General features: G+C 32.6%; 1 protein-coding gene across 1 annotated transcript in view; it reads right to left on the bottom strand.

The window, feature by feature from the left end:
- KCNH8 (potassium voltage-gated channel subfamily H member 8) overlaps positions 1 to 20,658 on the bottom strand; it is a 150,768-nt gene that overhangs the window by 71,710 nt on the left and 58,400 nt on the right. The window contains exons 3-5 of the mRNA XM_015854013.2: positions 18,233 to 18,364; positions 9,300 to 9,421; positions 6,869 to 7,109 (exon numbers count right to left, since the gene is read on the bottom strand). Of these exons, the coding sequence (XP_015709499.1) occupies positions 6,869 to 7,109; positions 9,300 to 9,421; positions 18,233 to 18,364 (495 nt within the window). The remainder of the gene's footprint in view (positions 1 to 6,868; positions 7,110 to 9,299; positions 9,422 to 18,232; positions 18,365 to 20,658) is intronic.

Below are 20,658 nucleotides of genomic sequence, written 5' to 3'. Positions count from 1 at the left end.
AATTATTTAAAAGGTTAGAATTAGTCCTTAAGCAACAGTACATATAAAATGAGAAAATACTGCTAACAGGTAAATCCCTCTTATTCCTCTTTGAGTACAACCACAAGTAATGTTCTCTCCTGGCTGTTAGCACTCCAGACTGCTGTAGAAACAACTCTGGCTTGCATAGACAATCACAAAGAAAGAGAAACTCATATAAGAGATTTACTACACCTCCCCTAAAAAATCTTTTTCAGAGGTTTCATGGCTTTAGTCAGACAACATCTGTTCAGATGAATATTTAAAGCATTTTTTACGCCCTTATTTCTTAAAATTTGCCTCATGAATCACGTTCATGTAGCACAACCGACCTCTGAAAGTTTCTGCTAATGTAGAATATAATTCAAAGGCTCTGCTTTGCAATACTCACAACTGAGTTTGGAATAAGGTGTATAACCAGTCAAGTTTTTCCTACAAGAGAAGTTTATTCATTATTGGACACTAATATGCTGATCACTGAACAGCATATGAGGAATGGCATGGCCTCTGCTCAATGGCAGCATTCTGATTTATGTTCTCAGCCTTGCTCTAGTACAGTCTGACATATTGACAAAGTGTTCAGTGATTTTAACAGAGCAAGATCTGTTTTCTGACATGATGGTTCATAGCAGGACTAGTTTCCAAAATCTGTCTGTAGCTGACACACTGATTTGCACTTCCTTGTTGTTATTTGTTCCTACAGTAGGTAATAATGGGATAATGAAGACAGAAATGTTTTACTTGGGTAAATCACCAATTAACATTAAAATCTGAAAGCATTAGTTATTTGAATGGATATTGCAAAAAGAAAAGTCACTCCTTCCATGAACATAATACACACGGAAATAATGTGCTGGCACGGTGTGTTCAGACCAACAGCACAATTACAAGTTGCTGTACACCCTCTACTATAGCCATGCTAAGACACACAGAATGACCAGCATGCAAAAAGTAAAACTGAGGTTTTATCGGCAATGCTTTATTGCACTGAGAGCCAAAAACTCAAATCCCAGTATCATAAAGCAGACCAAAAGACCAAGAGCTTAAAAAATAAAAGAAGAGTTGTTATGTTCCTTAATCCACTTTCTTGATTTTCATCCCTGTGGTTTTATGTTTTCAGGACGGTCTCTTTACCCATGAGGATGTTCAACAGCGATTATCTGATCTCCTGTAGTCTCATTTTTACAATAGCTGATAATTCACAAAAGCACCACATATCACGACCTTTATAATAATTACAAATCTCTGGACTTTTTAAATTTAGCTATTCTCTGCCTCTTAAAAATAGACTCAGTCTATGAACATATTGAGTAATTAAAATATACTATATTGACTTTTTCACAGGAAAGCACAGAATTTGGAGTCCTGAAATAAAAACAAAGAACTAAAAATTATTTCTAAAATATGTGCTGATCATTCTTCTTAATAACAAAAAGAAACAAAAAGAAACAAAAAGAAACAAAAAGAAACAAACAAACAAAAACAGAATAAACACAAACAAATAAAACATACACACACAAAATATTTTTGTGACAATTGTGGTGAAAAAATTTCTGCATGGGTAATTTTCTTAATAAAACTAGCAGAAATAGAAGAAATAGCAACTTCATAGAGTGAAGAAATGTGATTGAGGCATTTCACAAGCAGATCTGCTGTGCTTTAACCCTGGTAGACAGCTAAGCATCACACAATTACTTTTTCACTGCACCTGAGACAGAGGATCAAATAGACAAAAAAGTCCAATAAACTTTAAAAAAAAAAAAAAAAAAAAAAAAGGGGGGGGGGGGGGGGACTTGAGTGGAAAGGACAAAGAATAACAACAACAAGTGTTGATCATCAATTGACTGATACCAGCCAAAATGTAAGGCCAATTAGTTGTGTTTTTATCACAAACACAAAAAGTAGCATCACAGAAGCTACTATGAAGAAGACTATTCTTCAAAGTCAGTGCATCATTCCTCAGTTAACGAGAGTCAGTGAAGCCGATACAACTCAAAATTACAGGACACATTCATTCTCATTTCATGTATCTGCATATTGTTTATTTTCTTTATGTATTGGATGTATTTGTTTACAGAAATGGTACACTGCATGCAGTAGAGCAGCTGTTCTCCTTAAAAGGGCATGTAAGAAAGGCTACCAGAAAAAATTCTGTCTTAGCAACTTTGATTGGTGCGTTGAGTGAGCATCTTTAACAAATGTATTACTGCCTTCAGTAAAAATATTTTGTACTGTTCATTCACTTTGCTAGCTGATCCGCAGACTGTGATCTTCCCTCCTTAACATTAGGTGCATCAGTGCCATTCTATCCTGCTTCAAATTTTGTCATTTTTTATTCACAGATGAGATGACTTGATGCTCAGACATAAGCTCCCAGAGATAAAACCTCTCTTTTAGTGTTCACCTAAAGGTGAACTTTCTAAAATATTATTCAAAATACTACCATCTCATTTCAACATGCAGAAGACCTCTCTTTAAATGTCAAGTCTTCCAGGTACAAAATTATTTTTACATATTCTTCTCTTTGCTTACAAAGATATGAAATGATACAATAATAAAAAAAGAACATAAGGAAAAAAAAATCTAATTTAAAGAAACATAATAAAATCTCTAGCATTTGATATTAATTGATCTGATTCCAGGAAATTTTGATAAATATAAATTCATAAATTGATAAATTCAATACAGCATTATGCATATTTGAATGACTTGTATATCACAAATAGTGAAACAAATTTAAACTGTTTTTTTGATGTTGTCTTAGTTTCAGCTGGGACAAAACTTTTTTCTTCAGAGTGTATGTATGTTGCTATGTAGGTTTTAGGAGAAAAGCAATGTTGATAACACACCAGTGTTTGTAGTTGCTGCTAAGCAGTGTTGTGCAGAGCCAAGGCCACTTACAGCAAAGGGACCAAGGAGCTGGGAGGGAATAGAATTAGGACAGCTATCTTAAAATGGCCAAATGGATATTCCATACCATAAATATATTTATATATATTTATCTGTTCTCTCCCCCAATCTCACTGGGGAGATGGGTAGTGATTGAATGACTATGGTGTAAAGGCACGTCTTGAGTTAAAACACAGCAGGTGTTTTTAAATATATACGCACAAAAGATCTGAGACACAATGGCTTCATATTATTTAAGTCACTTTGGCAATTATTTGAGGTCCACTGCTTCTGAGCCATTTAGATTTGTAATAGATGTCTGACTATAAAACTCTTAATTTTTACTATCATGCAAAACAAATGCATTATGTGTTCAAAATATCTTGCTGTTAAAAGCTGAAAATTTAGAAAAAAAAAAACAACCCTGTTGGATAGTTTTTAACAAGAGGGAGAGTTACAAAGAGAATTATAGTAACTGTGATTAATTTTCTCTTAAGATCAAAAGCCATAGATAAAGGTTTTAGACTAGTGCACCCGTGTGTATGGTGGGCAGGAGAGGTAGAATAGATGGTTAGTTTATCTTAACTTTTTTTCTATTCTGATTATTAGAAATATGGATAATTCTGTTGTTCAGGCCCCATACATAACTACCTGCAAATGAAGAACCCACCTATCACCTATGTCACATGAGAGAAAGAAACTTCAAAGTAAATATTACCATAAAGTTGGTAATCTCACTCACCAAAGGAAACAAAAAGATAATTATTTTATGCATTTGATTAAATGTACTAATGTTAAAAAGGCTTTCTCTCTACCTGTTTATGATTTTAAGATGCATGAATTCATCAAAGAGTTCTAAAACTAATCAGAGGATAGAAGGATCAAACTATACATTTGCAAGAGAATGTTAAAGAGACTTTTCATATATTCCAAAGGGAAACAGATCTAAGCGAGTGTTCAAACAATGCATCACACAATTTATCAAAACCTAGTACATACAGGAAACATCAAGTGAAAAATACTTCAAATTGTAATAACTTTAAATTTTTAAATTATTTTCTCCAACACCTTCCCCAAAGACATCATAAATTGGTTTTAATTATTATTAATCTTCTGTTTATGCTTTAGAGGTCTTTAAGGCAGTAAAACATCTTGTGAGGTATATTCTTTTATCATAAATAATTTAACTCAGATCAATACTCCTACTGATAAGTACCCTAAGTCAAATGAACACTTTCATATGCATTTTTATCATGCTTAAGCATATGCTGAATTGCAAATTGGGTAAGTATTAAATATATATTTTTAGCTAGTATATTTATTCAAATTCTTCTGCATAAAGGAAACCCTTAGCCTCCATCTTTTTCATTCCCTTTAACTGATGTGAAGAAAACATCTCTCGTTTTTATTGTCATGGCTCTCCTTCTTTTGATAACACAGATAAGAAGTAGGACATTCCTAATCCAAATAAGATTTTAAACGAGTTGCATGCATAAAAAGAATTTTCCATGTTCTGAGAAATCTCAATGAAATCAGAGAAGATATACTCCTGTTGCTCAGTCCATGATTACAGAGCTGTAATGCCTCAAGCCATGATTACAGGACTGTAAAACAGCTGAAGGCCCCACCTGAGGCACTGTCTCATTGACAAACTCAAATGTCATATTTTTACTCAACACTTCTCATTAACTTTTGTCAGAGCACACAGATCATTTATCAAAGATGTTCCTGGCAGAGCTGCGGTGCCCTCAAACTTAAAGTTATGCATACTGTTAATGTTACCACTTTTAACGTGGTTACTCTGGTTCAAAGACTCTCACTCAATATTTTAATGAACAAGGGACCACCATATAAAAATACTATTTTCTTTAAATTTAATGCAGAGATTTAAATGCAGTATGATCTTTTACTAAATGTTCCATAACCCTTTTCTACAATTAATTTGGAAAAAAAATTAAGGTATTAATATAGCTGGAGGAGAAAAATTATGTTATAGTGCAGTGCCTGTGCTTACAAATAACATTAGCTATTCAAACAAATATTTTCTCGCATTTTGAACATATATATTTTTTAATTTATTTGGTTATAAACACAGTTTGACTTCCTGGGTGATGGAGCTAACAGTCTAAACAGAAAAAATCAAGTAAAATTGATAGAATAAATTTCTTTTATTTTTTCTACCAAACTATTTTATGGATCAAAGACATACCATTGCTTTTGACTTACTAAAATTCTGTTTAAAGCAAAGGATATATTAAAAAAAAAAGTTGCACTGTGCAATATATCATCCGTGTTGCTACAAATGAGCTCTACAGCACATAAATTTGATAGGCCCATATTAAATTCTCATGTGCTCAGATTGTAACAGACAAATTCATAGCACAGATTTGTTATCTACACCTGTGTGTGATTATGGATACAACCATTAGCAAAATGTCATAGTCTTGAGTCTATGGTTTTCATAAACACAAAAAGACTCCCAGGTAGATCAAGTGGAATCATTTCATATTGAATTCTTTAAAATGGATCATAGAGTCATTTATGACTCACTGGAGTCATAAACTTGTTTTTTTATTTAACTGCACAAAAACTGATCCTCTGTGATCTATGTTGCAGAACAAAGATTTCTCACCGCAATACTGTTGTGTAATTCAATACTGATCATTTGTGTTAACCTGGGAGTCAGCCAAGATGTAACAGTGAGTACAAAGATGAAAACTGCACCATAAGCATAACAGAAAATCAATATAGAAAGGATAAAATACAAATGTATATCCACCCTGATATCTGATTGTTCCATCAGCAACGTATCTGTGGGTTTTACTTGCTATATTAAACAGAGACATTAAGTAAACTCTTCAAATTTTTCCTAACAAAAGCTTCTGTTAAACTAAGTGCAATTGGAGTTGTTGCTTAATATTTAATATTTTACTTTCAATCTTCAGGTTTCATAGGGAGGATTGTAACACTGCTGCCACATATTTTATTTTTTTTTTTTTTCAGGAAAAAATAGAAAAAAGGAAAGTAGAAAAGAATGTTAAATATTATATTGTTTTTATTATTTTATTCATTTTCTTTACCTATTAGAATCATCCCCAATTCTTTTCACATTCAATAATGACATGTTCAGCTTTGCTTTTTTTTTTTCTTCTTTAAAACAACTTCTTTACCTGCATATTTTCAAAAGATCTGATTGTCAGTGTGACAGCAGAAAGTGATTTAGTATTAACAATAATAACTTTGGGGAAAAAAACAAACCATATCTATGTGACCCTCGCCATTGGTTCTTTTTTAGGTTCATAAAGAAATGAATAATAGATAATACAAAATTCCTTTGTCAAACTTTCTTTGCTATTAGGCATCACTGTGTTTTCCTTTTAATTCATTGGAGACATAAATATTAAACAGGTCACTGAAATAAAAGCTTAGAGAAAGAACCAGATGCCAAGCTGCAACATCTTAAATTTTATTTCAGTTGTCAGTATAGAATTTCAACACCATATATTAGCTTTACCGTAATAAGAGTTTTAATCTTACAGCATTAGTAATTTTCAACTTGGAGCCTGTGTTTTTATAAGTGTTTACAAAACTCAATTAAGAAAAAAAATATGAATATATTATAAATATGAATATAGTATAAATAACTTCATTGTAATTCCTGGGCAAACTCTGTGACTGGTGTTTTAGGAAACTCTTAGGCATCCACAAGGTAAGAAAAAATATTGTGAAACTTAAGTTCAAACTGCTTTTTGAGAAATAGCAAGACTACTTGAAGCAATGTAATGTATGTAAATATTTAAACAAAAGTTCAAATAAAATCTTAATCTATACAACTAAAATTCATTTTCTTTAAAATCATTAAAGAATATTTCCTGTATTACACTAAAACTTAGAAGTAAAAAACAACAACAAACAAACACAAAAACAACTGAACCCCCCAAAAGTTCCAAATATATCTTACCAATTATAAAAAGAATTTCCACTGCAATGTCACTGACAGTTGTGCTTCGAGTTGTAGACAGCTCATCATGGCCAATAAAGGAAACATTGTAAGGTACAGTCACAGCAACATAAAACGTTGCCAGTAAAATAAGCCAGTCCCAGCCAGCTTTAAAAGTGCTAAAATGCAGTAGTATGAATTTGGATTTTTTTGCATCCGAAACTTTGTATTCTGGAAATGCTGGTTTATCTACAAAAACATTCTGAAAAGAGAAAAGAAGAATGATATGAGACAAAAAAATAATAATTTGATCATGCCAACATTTCTTCCATTGTAGCTTTATTATTATTATTATTTATTTTGTTTTATTTCATTTTATTTTATTTTCCACAAAATAGATCAAAGAAATATGATGGTCAAATACAAGAACTAAAGCTGTACAATCAAAACAACTAACAGATGGGTATCATACACCTTTGATACAATCTCTGAGTTTTTCCTGTTTCCTGGGAGAAGTATTATCTTGTGTGTCAAATGCTGAATATACTATTCATCTAGTAAATCAATGATTTGTAGTAAAACTGAATGGATAATATCAACTAGGTAATGATTATTAAATACAGACTTACGAACAAGCGAGACAAACTCAGGCCTGCACTTCAAATAACATTAAAGATATCTCATTTTCATAATGAAAGAAGTATTATTTTCAAATGTGAAAAGTCACTGTAAAACATGGCAGAAAGCATTATCATCAAAAATAGAGAAGTAATTATGGAAGTAATATCACATTTTAGCTGTACATTTCAACTCTTAAAGCCAGTGTTGCTTTAATTTGCTTCCAACTCACATTTGACATGCATGATTTATACACTTGTGGCAGCCTTCAGGTGTTATGACAAAGGTCATACTAAATATTTTAAAGTATAAGATGATCATCACAGCCACTTCTATAAATGTGATTATGTGTTTTCTAACTCTAGCAACCTCATATACATACAAGGCAAACTGAGAGATTCAGGCATGTGAAAAATATTTTCTTGAAATTTACATTCTTGATCTAAAACAAAATACTGATGTAGACTCATTATAATAGGACTTCACACCTGCTAGATAATGCCTCATTTCATCCTGAGTCCTGAGACTTTATGGTGCAAGTAGCAAAGATCTCCATTAAAGACTACAGTTCTATATACAGATTTTATAAATACTTTGCTTTCATTCTGCAGAGTTTTAGCAGAACCTCTTACTCCGATGTAAAGCAGCATATGCTTTATCAAATGCCACTTATTCAGCAATGTAAGATTTCTTCTGAACATGTCACTCATATATAAAAATACAACCACATTACCACACCTTTAATTACTTTTGCCTTGTCTATCTTATCTTTTTGTTTAGAGTGATTCTCTTGAAATTCTGACATCCTTACCTTCTTCATTAAGAATCAGAAGGACTGAATTCTCACTGCTGTTAGTTTCAGCCCATTCTTAACCAAAGAGCGATGGCCATATTTTCCAAAGTTGTTTTTTCTTTTTTTTTTTCTTCTTAAATTCTTCCAGTTATTTACATTTATAATTTTAAAACTTTTTTTTTTTTTTAACATTTAATCATTTTTTTAGCAAATTTCTTTATTACAACAGTTGTTAACATTTATCACTTACACTCAGTTGAAGTGTATGCTGTTGTATATTGTTTGAGGTATATACATCACCTGTATTTTCAGGTTCTCAGTCTAACCAAAACTTTTCTTCTATTCATTTCTAATCTCTAATGTATCTGCACTGTTTCTTAATTTTGGTGACAAATAAAAGGCAGCAGAAAGGCAGCTTTATAGGGTGATCACAATACATATACTCGGTCTGCTTTTTCCTCAAGATAAAAAGACACTATCAAAGATTTTTAAAGACATTTAACAAATATTTGCAGTTAGATAATGATACCACCAGTAAATTGATTCAGGACACAGTTTTTCTTTGATCTGCTTTGAAACTGTATGTATCTCATTATCCCAGTTCCCTTAACTTAGAATTCTTCTCCACATTTTGTCTTTTTACTTACATTGTAAACTTTTATGTCAAAGTGGATAATATAGGACCTGATTTGAAATAGGCCATTTTGATAGTGAAATACAAACAAGAAACTAAATATTGTTCTGAGATTTTAAGACTGTTTCGGAGAAACAGTTCTGATTAACTTAATATTGGGATGTTCCTGAGATAAAATAAATAAATATATTATTGATACATGAGGTCTACTCAAGTGGACAGAAATGAAGTATTAAGTATGCTTTGCTCACCTTGTTATGATAAAGCTATGATTAAGACACTTTTCAGATACCTACTGACCTTTTATAGTGTGTTTTTTAAAAAAGAAATGACAGTGCAAAGTGCATTGTTTTTTTGTTGTTGTTGTTTTTTTCTTTTTTTTTTTTTTAAAGAAGAATCACACCTACATTATTAATTTTTAATTTGTTCTTCTCTCTTCTTTGTAGGTGTCCAGAGATATGATAAAGTACAGCTCTACTCCGTCTTCGTGCTGAATCAAAATGTGAGCCTGCTCTTCCTTTCCATTTATCTGTAGTACAGAGGTAAGAATCCATTAAGCATCAGGAAAATGCACTTCAAACTTTGAGAACTGAGCTACTGACATTTTAAAATTTGCTTAAAAGAAGATGAAATGCATAGATTACATACATATGGTTTTGCTATACCATATATGGGTGGTTTTGCTATATTTGTGGTTTTAATATCTTGCAGATGGAAATATACATATATCCCTCTAATGAAGGGCAAATAAAATTCACTGTTACATTTTAAAAGTTAAATCAATTTGCTCAACTCAAAAATGATTAATTGCAACATATGATTTCATGAATAAAATTACTGGTTCAGAAGAACCTCTGACCAGAGATATAAGACTGATTATTTAAAATTTCTGTACAAAGTTCCTACAAAGAAAACACAGAATCAAAACAAAATCAAAACAAACAAGTAAAACAATGTATTCATTTGCATTTTAAAAACAATGTTTGGAAAATACTTAAAGAATGTTTTTAAAATTTCCATCTCTTAATGATCAAACTATATAAAACATGAACTAAATTAAAAAAAAATAATAATAATGTTAAAGTCTACATAAAAGCATACCGCTTATCTGCTTCTCTGAACAAAACAGCAAAACAGCTGAATCTGTTGAATTAGGTTTCCACTACTGGTTTGGGTAGCTGTACTACAGTTTTACCATTTCATTTTAAAAGTCTTTTTAAAACTTTTTGCAGGCCTCACTTTCTTTTTCTTTTTTTTTTTTTTTCTTTTTCTTTTCTTTTTTTTTTTTTTCTGTATGAAGTCAGTCAGTTCAATCTGCTGCCTCCCAAAGCAGTCAAGAAAACATGCTTCAGAAATGATATAAGGCTGGCTAAGAAAGAAGAAAATTAGTTTATGGCTGACATTTTCTAGACTCTTCCACCAAAACAACAATACAGTAAATCCAAACATCAGCAGGAAGGTACTTTAAATGCCTGTTTTTTTGAGTATGAGATAAACATAAAATCTAAAGGATTTCTCATCTCCTCAACTGCTGAAATAAATTAGTATTTTAAAAAAGCTGGCTAGGGGCTCTATTGCTTGCAACTTCTACACATTATCCCTGTGTGATGATAATCCCTACCTTAAAATGGGAAGACACTTTGCAAATTACTCTTAACTCCCCCTTTCTTTGATGAGAAAAGTGGCAATATGTTTTTTAACACCTTGCGATGCCTTTCTCTGTTATGCGTTTTTGTATGTACTGGTGGTGTTTTTATTTTTTTATTTTATGAGATTAACCATAGCAACATAATCATCCACTGTGACTATCTCAGAAGACTTTTCCAAGAAAAGAAACTAACAACTCCTCCTCTCTGTCAGTCTCAACTGTACTCTCATAACATCTTGAGAATTCTTATGAGCTTGTCAGGCACACAAAAAGCAGAAGAAAATGAAAATCCTTTTTTAAACTGTTGGTATTTTTTGTTTTATAAGAACATGAAGCATCAATTTTACAGTTAAAAGAAAGAGGAGGCTTAAGACTTTTCTTGTCCCTTCAGAAAAAAAAAAAAAAGAATTAAAAGAAGAATAAAAAAATCTCCTCCTTAGGCAAAAATCAGAAGAAATTATACATTACTACAATAAGATACACCTTAATTAATTTCACTATTTAAATTTTCCTGTTAATCTGAGTTAATGATGAGTTAATCTGTTCCACGTGATGTTGCTATGGCATACTCAACTATCACGGATCATTACCATAGAAAAGATTTGTATACAAGTACACATGAGAATGAAAGATTAATACCTAACTTCTCTTACACAGGAGATAGGAAAATCCAAGATACCTATCTGTTTTTACCTAAGAAATCATACCAATTATTTAAATGAATATCGAAAGTCCATACAAAGATTTCTGAACACTCTTCCATAATTCAACAAATCAAATAAATTCATAAAAACCTCCATTAAGCACAAAATAATAAACTGCTCAGTAGTGTATTAATAGGAAGAAAGAGAAGATTGCTTAAGCAGTGTGTTTATATTTTCTAAAGCACATGTAAACTTATGCAATGGCAGGTGACACTGAAGCATAACATTTGTTTATTTTTGGAAAAAAAATATGCTAAACTTAAAAATGTCTATTTCATGTGGTTTTGAATAAAAATATTGTATACATTACGATAGCTTACAGAATGTTAGAAAACAAACAAAACCAATCTGCACTTCTCATATTTAACTGTAACAGAATATACTGACAATATGTGAATGAGGTAGAGAGGGGGAAGGTCAAACATTCTGGGGTTTTGTTCTGGAATTACATGCACACCTGAGTAACTATTCACATAAAATATTTCTACTGCAAACAGTGAAACACTCTATAGGCTGCGAGGCCGTGGATTTGGATCTCTCAGCAGTAGTCACTGAAAACATAAACTTAACCACCATGGACAATACCATACTTGGTTTATTATTTTATTTTAAAATCTATGCAATTACTTATATGCTCGGAGTTATATTCCAACCTGAGCCACGTGATTGCCACAGCTGTCCTGTTTGCTTGTCAGATGTGGCTTACATGTAAGGGTAAAATACATTGACTATCCTTCACACAGTGTAAGTATGACCATAACAACACACTATATACAGGAAACTGGACCATCCACCTGCAAAGAATTAGGAAAGGTAGTATAGATATTGGTATCTTGAAATGACTTGCAAGGAAGATTTCCACTGAAAAACAGAGTATTACAGAGTGATGATTCTTCTTCAGCATGGATAATCAATCCTGACATTTCTACTAGCTGGAAAAAGTCAACTTTTAAAGTTTATTAATAAACATGTTTTATACTTCTATAAATAGGTTTGCATAGAGGTACAGCACAATGATAAGGAGAAAACTTATCTTTTGAAGTCCAAAATAAAATATGTGGGACAAAGAAAAATTTTATTTTACTAATATACAAACAGTAATGGATAGGTTAGCAGAGGAGCTAAACAAATTTTTATAATTATTTCCTTATTTAAAACTATATGTCACTGATGAGATGAAACAGCATAAAATACCAGATCCCAGAAAGAAAATTTTGTCATGAAATTCAGAAAAAAATTCTGAATATATTAATGAAAATCCAATTTGAACAACAAAGTAGAATAGGACAAACAGACACATTTTGATTATTGAAGGTTGTACAATTCTATATAAGAATATAATGCTTCTTTTCAGAAGCTGGTATTTGTATCTATCTCATCAAATTCAGAACTGAAAGAAAAATAAAAATCCAAGTAGACAAACATCTTTCAGCTACTTCTAACAACAGACTGAGGCCCAACAGAACTGTAACGGTAAGCTGATTTTAAACTATTTCCCTGATAAAACCTTCTCCCATGTTTCTCCTGAAAAGTTACAGTCTGGTATAGTGGAGTAACAGATTAAAACTCCAACGTAATTATTTTGTTACTGCATTAAAAAAGTTTGTTTGCCACCTCATCACTGGGGCTGGTAAATTATAGTTTTCTCACTAAGATTTTAAAGACAAATCTGTTGCCTGTAAAAACTTACCATGTTCAGGACAAGTTGCCCAAAGGTAAGTCATCGGAGATTTCTTTCCCTTTTTCCTTCCTCTTTCCCTACCCCTTCCCCTTCTCCTTCCCCTTCCTCTTCTCCCTCTTCCTCCCCTCCTCCCACTTTTTTTTTTTTTTTTTTTTTTTTTAAACACAGTTGAAATAGCTAAGATACATATCAGTTTAAAATAAACATAATATTTTTGGTTTCAAACAGTTGCTGGAATGCCAAGAAACTCTCCTTTCTCTCAAGGAATGAGATTTTCATAACAGGAAAGTAAAAGGTTATAAAACATTTTTACAACTTTAATTATACAAGGTACAATGAACAGCTAGCAGCTGTAAAACTGTCTTAGCTACAGCAAGGCCTAACTTGCTTTTGACTGACATTTTTACTGAGTCTTTGCGGGACTTCAAAGTTGCTCTGAGGAGAACTCCATTTGTGCATGAATTACATTTAGTATAGCTGCAACTACAGGTAAATTCTTCATATGTTCCGAGTCCCTTCACCTGTATATCTGAAGACGGAGTACATGTGCAATATGATTTCTATTCCTCGTGGTCTTCTAATTCCTAAAATCTAAAACATTAGGCTATGTCTTGAAAGGCATTTCTTACTTTTCCAATCTTTTCAATAGAGATAAGACGTTTATAAATATTTTCAAAGCTAACTCCCTCCCATCCAAAAACCGAAAACACAACATACAACATACAAAACTGTGAAGAGATTTTCTAATTGGCAATGCACCTACTAAACATATTCACTGTTTCTTTCATGATGCCTGCTGGCAGTCTGAAATCTTTGAATAGCTAAGTCTAAAAAGAAACTCTGCAGACACTGTACACTGTTTGTCATCAATCGAGTCCAACAAACAGGAAACCAAGAAAATGAATAACAAAATGTTTAAACAAACAAACAACAACAAAAAAAAAAAAAAAAAAAAAAAAAAAAAAAAAGAAAGAAAAAACAACTCTACAAAGCTCATAATTTAGAAACACAGGAAGTTCTATAGAAATGTGAAAGANTGAAATCTTTGAATAGCTAAGTCTAAAAAGAAACTCTGCAGACACTGTACACTGTTTGTCATCAATCGAGTCCAACAAACAGGAAACCAAGAAAAAAAAAAAAAAAAAGTTTAAAAAAAAAAAAAAAAAAAAAAAAAAAAAAAAAAAAAAAAGAAAGAAAAAACAACTCTACAAAGCTCATAATTTAGAAACACAGGAAGTTCTATAGAAATGTGAAAGAATTTTACTGTGATGGTAAAGAACTGGAACAGGTGTCTCAGAGAGGTCATGGAGTCTCGTTCTGAAGATCTTCAAAACCTTCCCAAAATTTTTTCTGCTCAACCAACTCCAGTGAAGCTGCTTTAGCAGGGAACTTGGACTCGACAATCTCCAGAGGTTTCTTCCAATCCCTATGATCTATAACTGGACTTAAAGAGAAATCTAGAAATACTTTCCTTAGTTTAGTAGAATGCAATGAGTCAAATGAGCTATTTGGTTGCTAATGCATATATCTTAACATTGTTCCAATATATTTCAGACAACATGTTGTCTTCTGTTCAAAACATATCCTGTGCTGCTCTGAGGACTGCAGAAATTGCCACTCATGTTAACACTCGGTATAAAGCTAAACTTATAGCCACAAAGATCGACACTTCTAAAGATTCAAGACTCAGAGATTTGCTTGTATAGAGAAGGGAGAGAGAAAACATCTATATGCGCATCTGCATTTTCAGTAATAAAGATCTAAGTGTCCCCTAGGGGTTTCAGCTCATGCACTAACCAGGATGAAAGCAGTTTGTCTTTATTGAAGGTAGGAGACGCAAATCCTTCCTACTCTGATGGTCAGCCAGGAGCAAAGTCATCTCAGAGAAGATTTAATACAGTTATTGCAGGACAAAGGTTTCCACAGCATGCAGTTCCTTTGAGCAGAGGAGTCAAACTGTTCCATCCCACTTCCTGCGTCAACAGAACTGCATGGTGCATCCTGAAACAATTCTACCAGCTTTAAATAATGTATATCTAGGTGACTTCCTCCTGAGAGGCATAAGGTGTTCTGAAACTAAAGTTTGTTCTCTGAATACTCACTGCTGTAGCTTAAACAGCCAGGAAGTAGCTGAGAGCAATTAGGCAGAATAAACAATCTACACATTAAAGATTTTCATATAAGAACCCACCCCTGCCCAAACAGACATTTTTTACATAAAAATCTGTAATGCAAAATGGTTGACACAGGGTTTTTAACTTCTGGTACACTGAAAGGAATGCCCCCCTCTTTCCAACAGATCATGCATAATCAAAATAAAGCTGATTTCTATGAGGTTCATATAGGTCTAAGGTTTAATTGGTTGTGAGAAAAAGCCAACCTGTTAAACCATAACACTGTGAGTATAACCCATGGGGTAGTCCAACTTTTCTTTCATATTTACTACTGGGATAAGAATATGTTTGACATTAGACAGCCTAACTTGATAAGAGGGCCTTTAAAACAGGAATGTCAAGGAGGAACATGATGATGTAATCCTTAGATTACATAAGACATATGATAAGATAGTGTAGGGGTCAAATAACAGGCAAACAGCTTGCCAGTCAAAACTTGCAGGTTCTGAAAGCCATCAACCTGCCTGCAATGTATGTTTTCATGTTATGAAAGGCCATCATCATGAAATAGCATCATGAGTTGCATTAGGAGGAGCATCGCCAGTAAGGTGAGGGCTAGTGAGATGTATCCTAAATGCTTGGGCCAGGCATGTGTTTCTCTGTACTGTGCTGAATGTTGCAGTGTTGAAAGCAAAATGACAGTATTGAAAAACTGAGACCTCTAAGAACATTGCCATGATAAATGGTGAATCAGGTAGGGGTCGGGAAGAAGAATGGTTAATTAGGTGTAGGAAAAAAAAAGAAAAAAAGAAAAAGGCATATGAGAATTGCTTATTGCAACAAGACTTCTTAAAGTCTGTTGTACATGTTTTTCCCTTTTTCTCATCTGAAAGTCTCAGAACAAACTTAATAACTCTATCCACTGTTTGAAAAGGCTGTTTTTACAAGAATAAATGAAAAATATCGGTTTGATTTGCATTTAAAACAAATATTGTATGAGTATTGTATTCTATGATAATACTTTGCATGCAAAAGAAAATGTCACTGACAACTTCTGGCACTTGGATTGAGTAAAGGGAAATCAAGTGGACTTTTGCAGATAAATTGGCAACTGAAGTTGTGTGAACAGATGAGACAAAAGAAACAAAACTTCTGCAGGTAATTGAAGAGGATATGAACTTTTGAGGACTGTAAAATAAAAAAGACGATCCACAAGTAAAAAAGAAAACAGTAAAACAGCTTCCATTAAGCCAGGAGACAGATCTCAGGAAGATCAGAAAAGATCGTGAAAGTACAAAGAGATACTAGATATTATATAAAAGAAGAACAGTATCAAAGATGAGAAAGTGAGCCTGGAAAAGACTTTTGGAGATACAACCTGAGAATGTCTTAATAAAAAATATTGATGAAATGCCAATGGATGTACAGAAGACTTAGGAAACAACGAATACGAAGGAATATTTTTAGGTAAGCTTTCCAAGAAATTTAGAACTTAAAGGAGCTTGGAATGATTTCCCATATGTATAATCTAAGTGTACAAGATACACCAAAAGTACCATAAAAAACCGTATCTCATGGAATGTATCTCTACCTTCCCTTTTTTTGTGTCCTAATCTTTGAAAAAGTAAAAGTATTATTTAGCCACATAATTTGTGAAAATTAAATCCCATAATGTAATTGATCACTGTGCAATGGATTTCACTCAACATTAAAAATAATTTTTAATACGTTTAGGCAGAACACATACCCACTTTTCTGTTAATATGAGGTACATCCTACATGCCTGTTAGTAGCTGTGGACTAAATGAAGAAGAATCAGTTATTTCTAGGAGTTAATTCTAAGGTTATGTTCACCACTGGAGACTAGAGAAACACTGTTTATGAAGAATTTGAATGTTTTTCAAAACACCAATATCTATTAAATTTATTTTAAGATTCCTAGGTAGATTTACATAAAATTAAAATATATTGCTTGCAAATATTTTGAATAAATGTTTAAATCTTTCTTGCTTAACTTTCTTATATTAAATGGTGTATTTGACAAAGCTCCCCCACAAAGTCCTTCTTTCTGTTGCTATGATATAAAGCAGCATCTCCATATAATAAAACCATAAATAAAATCATGGTTTTAACTTGAATAACAAAGGAAGAAATAAATTCTACACTCCAAAGCATGTGTGCCCAGCCTTTTGGCTTGCCTGTGCTGCATTAAGTGAAGAGGAATTGTCTTGGGTTGCATATAAAATATATAATATTGTTAATGTATATAAGTAACAAAATGTTTCTTTATTACTTTTTATTAAAGGAAAAAGAAAAAAAAAAAAAGAGGGCAACAAAACCATAAAACTAGCAGGTTGGTTGTGTATGCATTAAAGAGTATAATAGGCAAGTATAATTGTCATAATCTCATGGAAACTACTGAAGTCCTAAATCTCCAACACAAAGCAGAGAACTGAATGGGTATTTGCTGGTGTAATGAAGCTCTGCATGAGTATGTTTCCCGGTCATTACATATTTGGTATCTAAAAGGAGTGTTAACTTTAAAATTGTGTAACAGCAAATGTGAGCTAAAATCTGCTTCATTTTACACTTTAACATGAATTCACATCAATAGCTGGAGATCATTTTAACCCATCCAAACCTAAGCATACTACTATGACATTTTTAGCAGATAAACAGTAGCTGTCATTTTACAAATTGTCAGTCACACACCTATTTCAAGTGATCACTGGCATATTAAATGTGATTTCTTAGTAAGTGTATACAGAAAATTTGCATGTCACATAGGACAAATAATTAGCCATTAGAGCACAGAGGTCAAACAGTCTCTCCTCTTTTAGATCCCATCCATTATGTTTTAGCAAAATATTTTCCTAAAAGTTTCATAACTACAAGGTTGTCAGAGAGTTAGGAAAAAATATCCTACAATGTGTTGAAAGGGTCCTTAAAGATTATCTATTCCCAACCCCCCTTGTGTGGGCAGGGCTGCTATTAATAGATAAGAACCATTTTATACTATATATATATTGATGATAATTTTATATGTATATATAAAAAATATAATATTTATATATACTGATCTATTACTTGGGGCTCTGGCAAATCTTCGTACTGGACAATGTGTGAAAGAGAGAAATGTAACTATGACACTCAAAAAACTGTGTTATCAATGTTTGTTTCAATTCACACAAACCTTCCTTTTTGTCTTCTGCGGCAATCTTCACTTTTGTGTCTGTTATATCTTTGAAAGAGGCCAGAAATAGTACTACATCTCCTTTTTCATTCTTTATAGGAACGATATCCAATAGGCACCAGAATGAAGACCCTGTAAGGATAAAGAATGAATTTAATTCCAACAGATGTCTTTTAACAGAGATGGGGGGAAAAGTGAATGACTAAATCTACAACTAATGTAATTCTTAAAAAAAAAAATAAAAAAAAATCTTGTTTAGGAGGTCAGTAGTCAGGAAATCACAGATGTTCAGCTCATGTAAATCTCTTTTCATCACTGGTTGAAGCTCAGTAATACTGTAATACTGTTCTCTCTGGAAGTAAGGCATTAATTTAAATGCAAAATTTATCTAAAGGGATCATTAATAGAGTTTAATGAAGCTGCTTATTCCTCTGAAACCACGCTTTTCTTTGAACTCTCAACTGATGTTACTTATTTTACTGGAAGAGTTTTCACTTTGTTAGCTTGACATATGAAGCTTTCATGTTTACTATAGAATCATTTTACCTTAATCATCTGACTTGACACTCATTAAAATCTCTTGACAGGGAACCTAATATTCAGAGCATTCCACTCATTCAAAGATATTTAAACTAATCAGACTTCAGACTTTGAATAGAAATTGTAAATTCTTGATTCAGACTAATATAATCTAAGAAATAATTAATTCTTTGCATATCATAGGTGAGATTTATAATGCCACACATCATCTGTAAAATTAATATCAGTTTTCATTACTATCTATAATGGTCAGCTTGCTAAAACATAATTTAGGAAACAATTGTTTTGGCAATAATTTTAATTTTTGTTAACCTTTAATTTTCCAGACTTGCTAAATAATTCTACCACTTAAATTAATTTCTTCTTCTTCCTGATTTTATCACAACACCTATTTGCAAATTATGTTGTTCATTTCCATTGACATTATTCATAGGTTAGCTATGAATGCAGACCACTCAGAAGAGAAGCCAGTGAAAGAGTATGTCCTGCTTTGTGCTTAGAGGGTAATGGGGATCTCAGTAAACATCTGGATTTCAGTCCTATCCATTCTAGGATAACTTAGTCCAGTGCCAAGATTTTGGGCTTTTCACTGCCTCCAACCACCATCATCCTACTAATATTATTTATAAGGTGTGTAAGTAATGCTAAAGTATGTCTTTTTTGGTTTAAAATTCATATTTGAAGATGTGTCTATGCTTCCATAATCATATTCCTTCCCACACACTACTATTGGCATTTATTTAGTAAAAAAGTGTATTCAGAAAAGAAAAAATGAAAAGTATCCTGAACCAGTGCCACCACTACTGTCTACTGCCAAAAGATCAATGAAAATTGGAGGTGTCCTTGTAAAGAAGTCTATCCTCCCTCTTCCAGGCTCTGAATGCTGAAAATGAACTTGACACATGAAGATTACAGTTCACCTTTCTAACTTAATTTTTGAACTAGAATTTCACTGGGAGGTGAAACGGTAGCATTCCTTTTGAAAGACTTCCACAGATGAAGATGTAGAAGTATGCATCAAAGAACATACATCTGCTCTTCTAAAACCTGGTTAAACTTTCCAAGAAGTAGTTTTTTGAGGGTGACATTTTTGGTTAAATCATCAAATGTTCTTTTGCTTTTAGAAATGCATAGAGCAAGCACCCTATCAGTATGGAGTGATACACACAAAGAGGAAAGAAAACATTAAGCAAACTTACTTTCTCACTTAAAAACAGAATAGTAAGTACCTACAGAATATTGTTATAACTCCTGAAGTGGTTTTTCATAGTTTCATAGTTTCATAGTTTCGTGCTGGTTGGAAGGGACCTTACAGATCATCGAGTCCAGCTCCCGGGATTCGAGCCTCTGTGTAGCAGAGCGGCACTTCTACCACTTGCGCCATAGGGGGGATTCGAACTACGGGCCCCAGTGTTGCAAGGCGGCGCGGCGTCTTTAACCACTGCGCCACCGGGGTTAAGTTCTTTCTTTTAAAATTACATTCTGCACTCATTCTAGCAGTACTTTCATTTGGACATCTAAACAATATTGATAGTAGCAATGCTCTTTTAAATACCTGTCTCAGTCTCCAAGAGTAGAAACATATCTTATTCTTTTCTGTCTGTTCAACATTTATACATAGATTAATCATTAATCATTAATGCAGAAAGTTAGAGACATGGGACACATCCATACGAAACTTACTCAGTTATGCTAAAAAGCTCATATGGTAATATTAACTGAAATAGTAGATTTGTATATTTAAAGAAGTATTTGCAACACTGTAAGTTAGTAATGAATAGAAATAAAGACAAATAGCTGCAGTGTTACATATCATAATGCATATAATTATTATTTTTTTAAAATTTAATTAAAATGGCTTAAAATTCTTTGTTAATAGACAATGG

The sequence above is a fragment of the Coturnix japonica genome, chromosome 2, assembly GCF_001577835.2.
Source record: "Coturnix japonica isolate 7356 chromosome 2, Coturnix japonica 2.1, whole genome shotgun sequence".
NCBI classification, from domain to species: Eukaryota; Metazoa; Chordata; class Aves; order Galliformes; family Phasianidae; genus Coturnix; species Coturnix japonica.
Note: the sequence above shows the minus strand (reverse complement) of the source record. Positions and strands in the feature narration are given on the sequence as shown.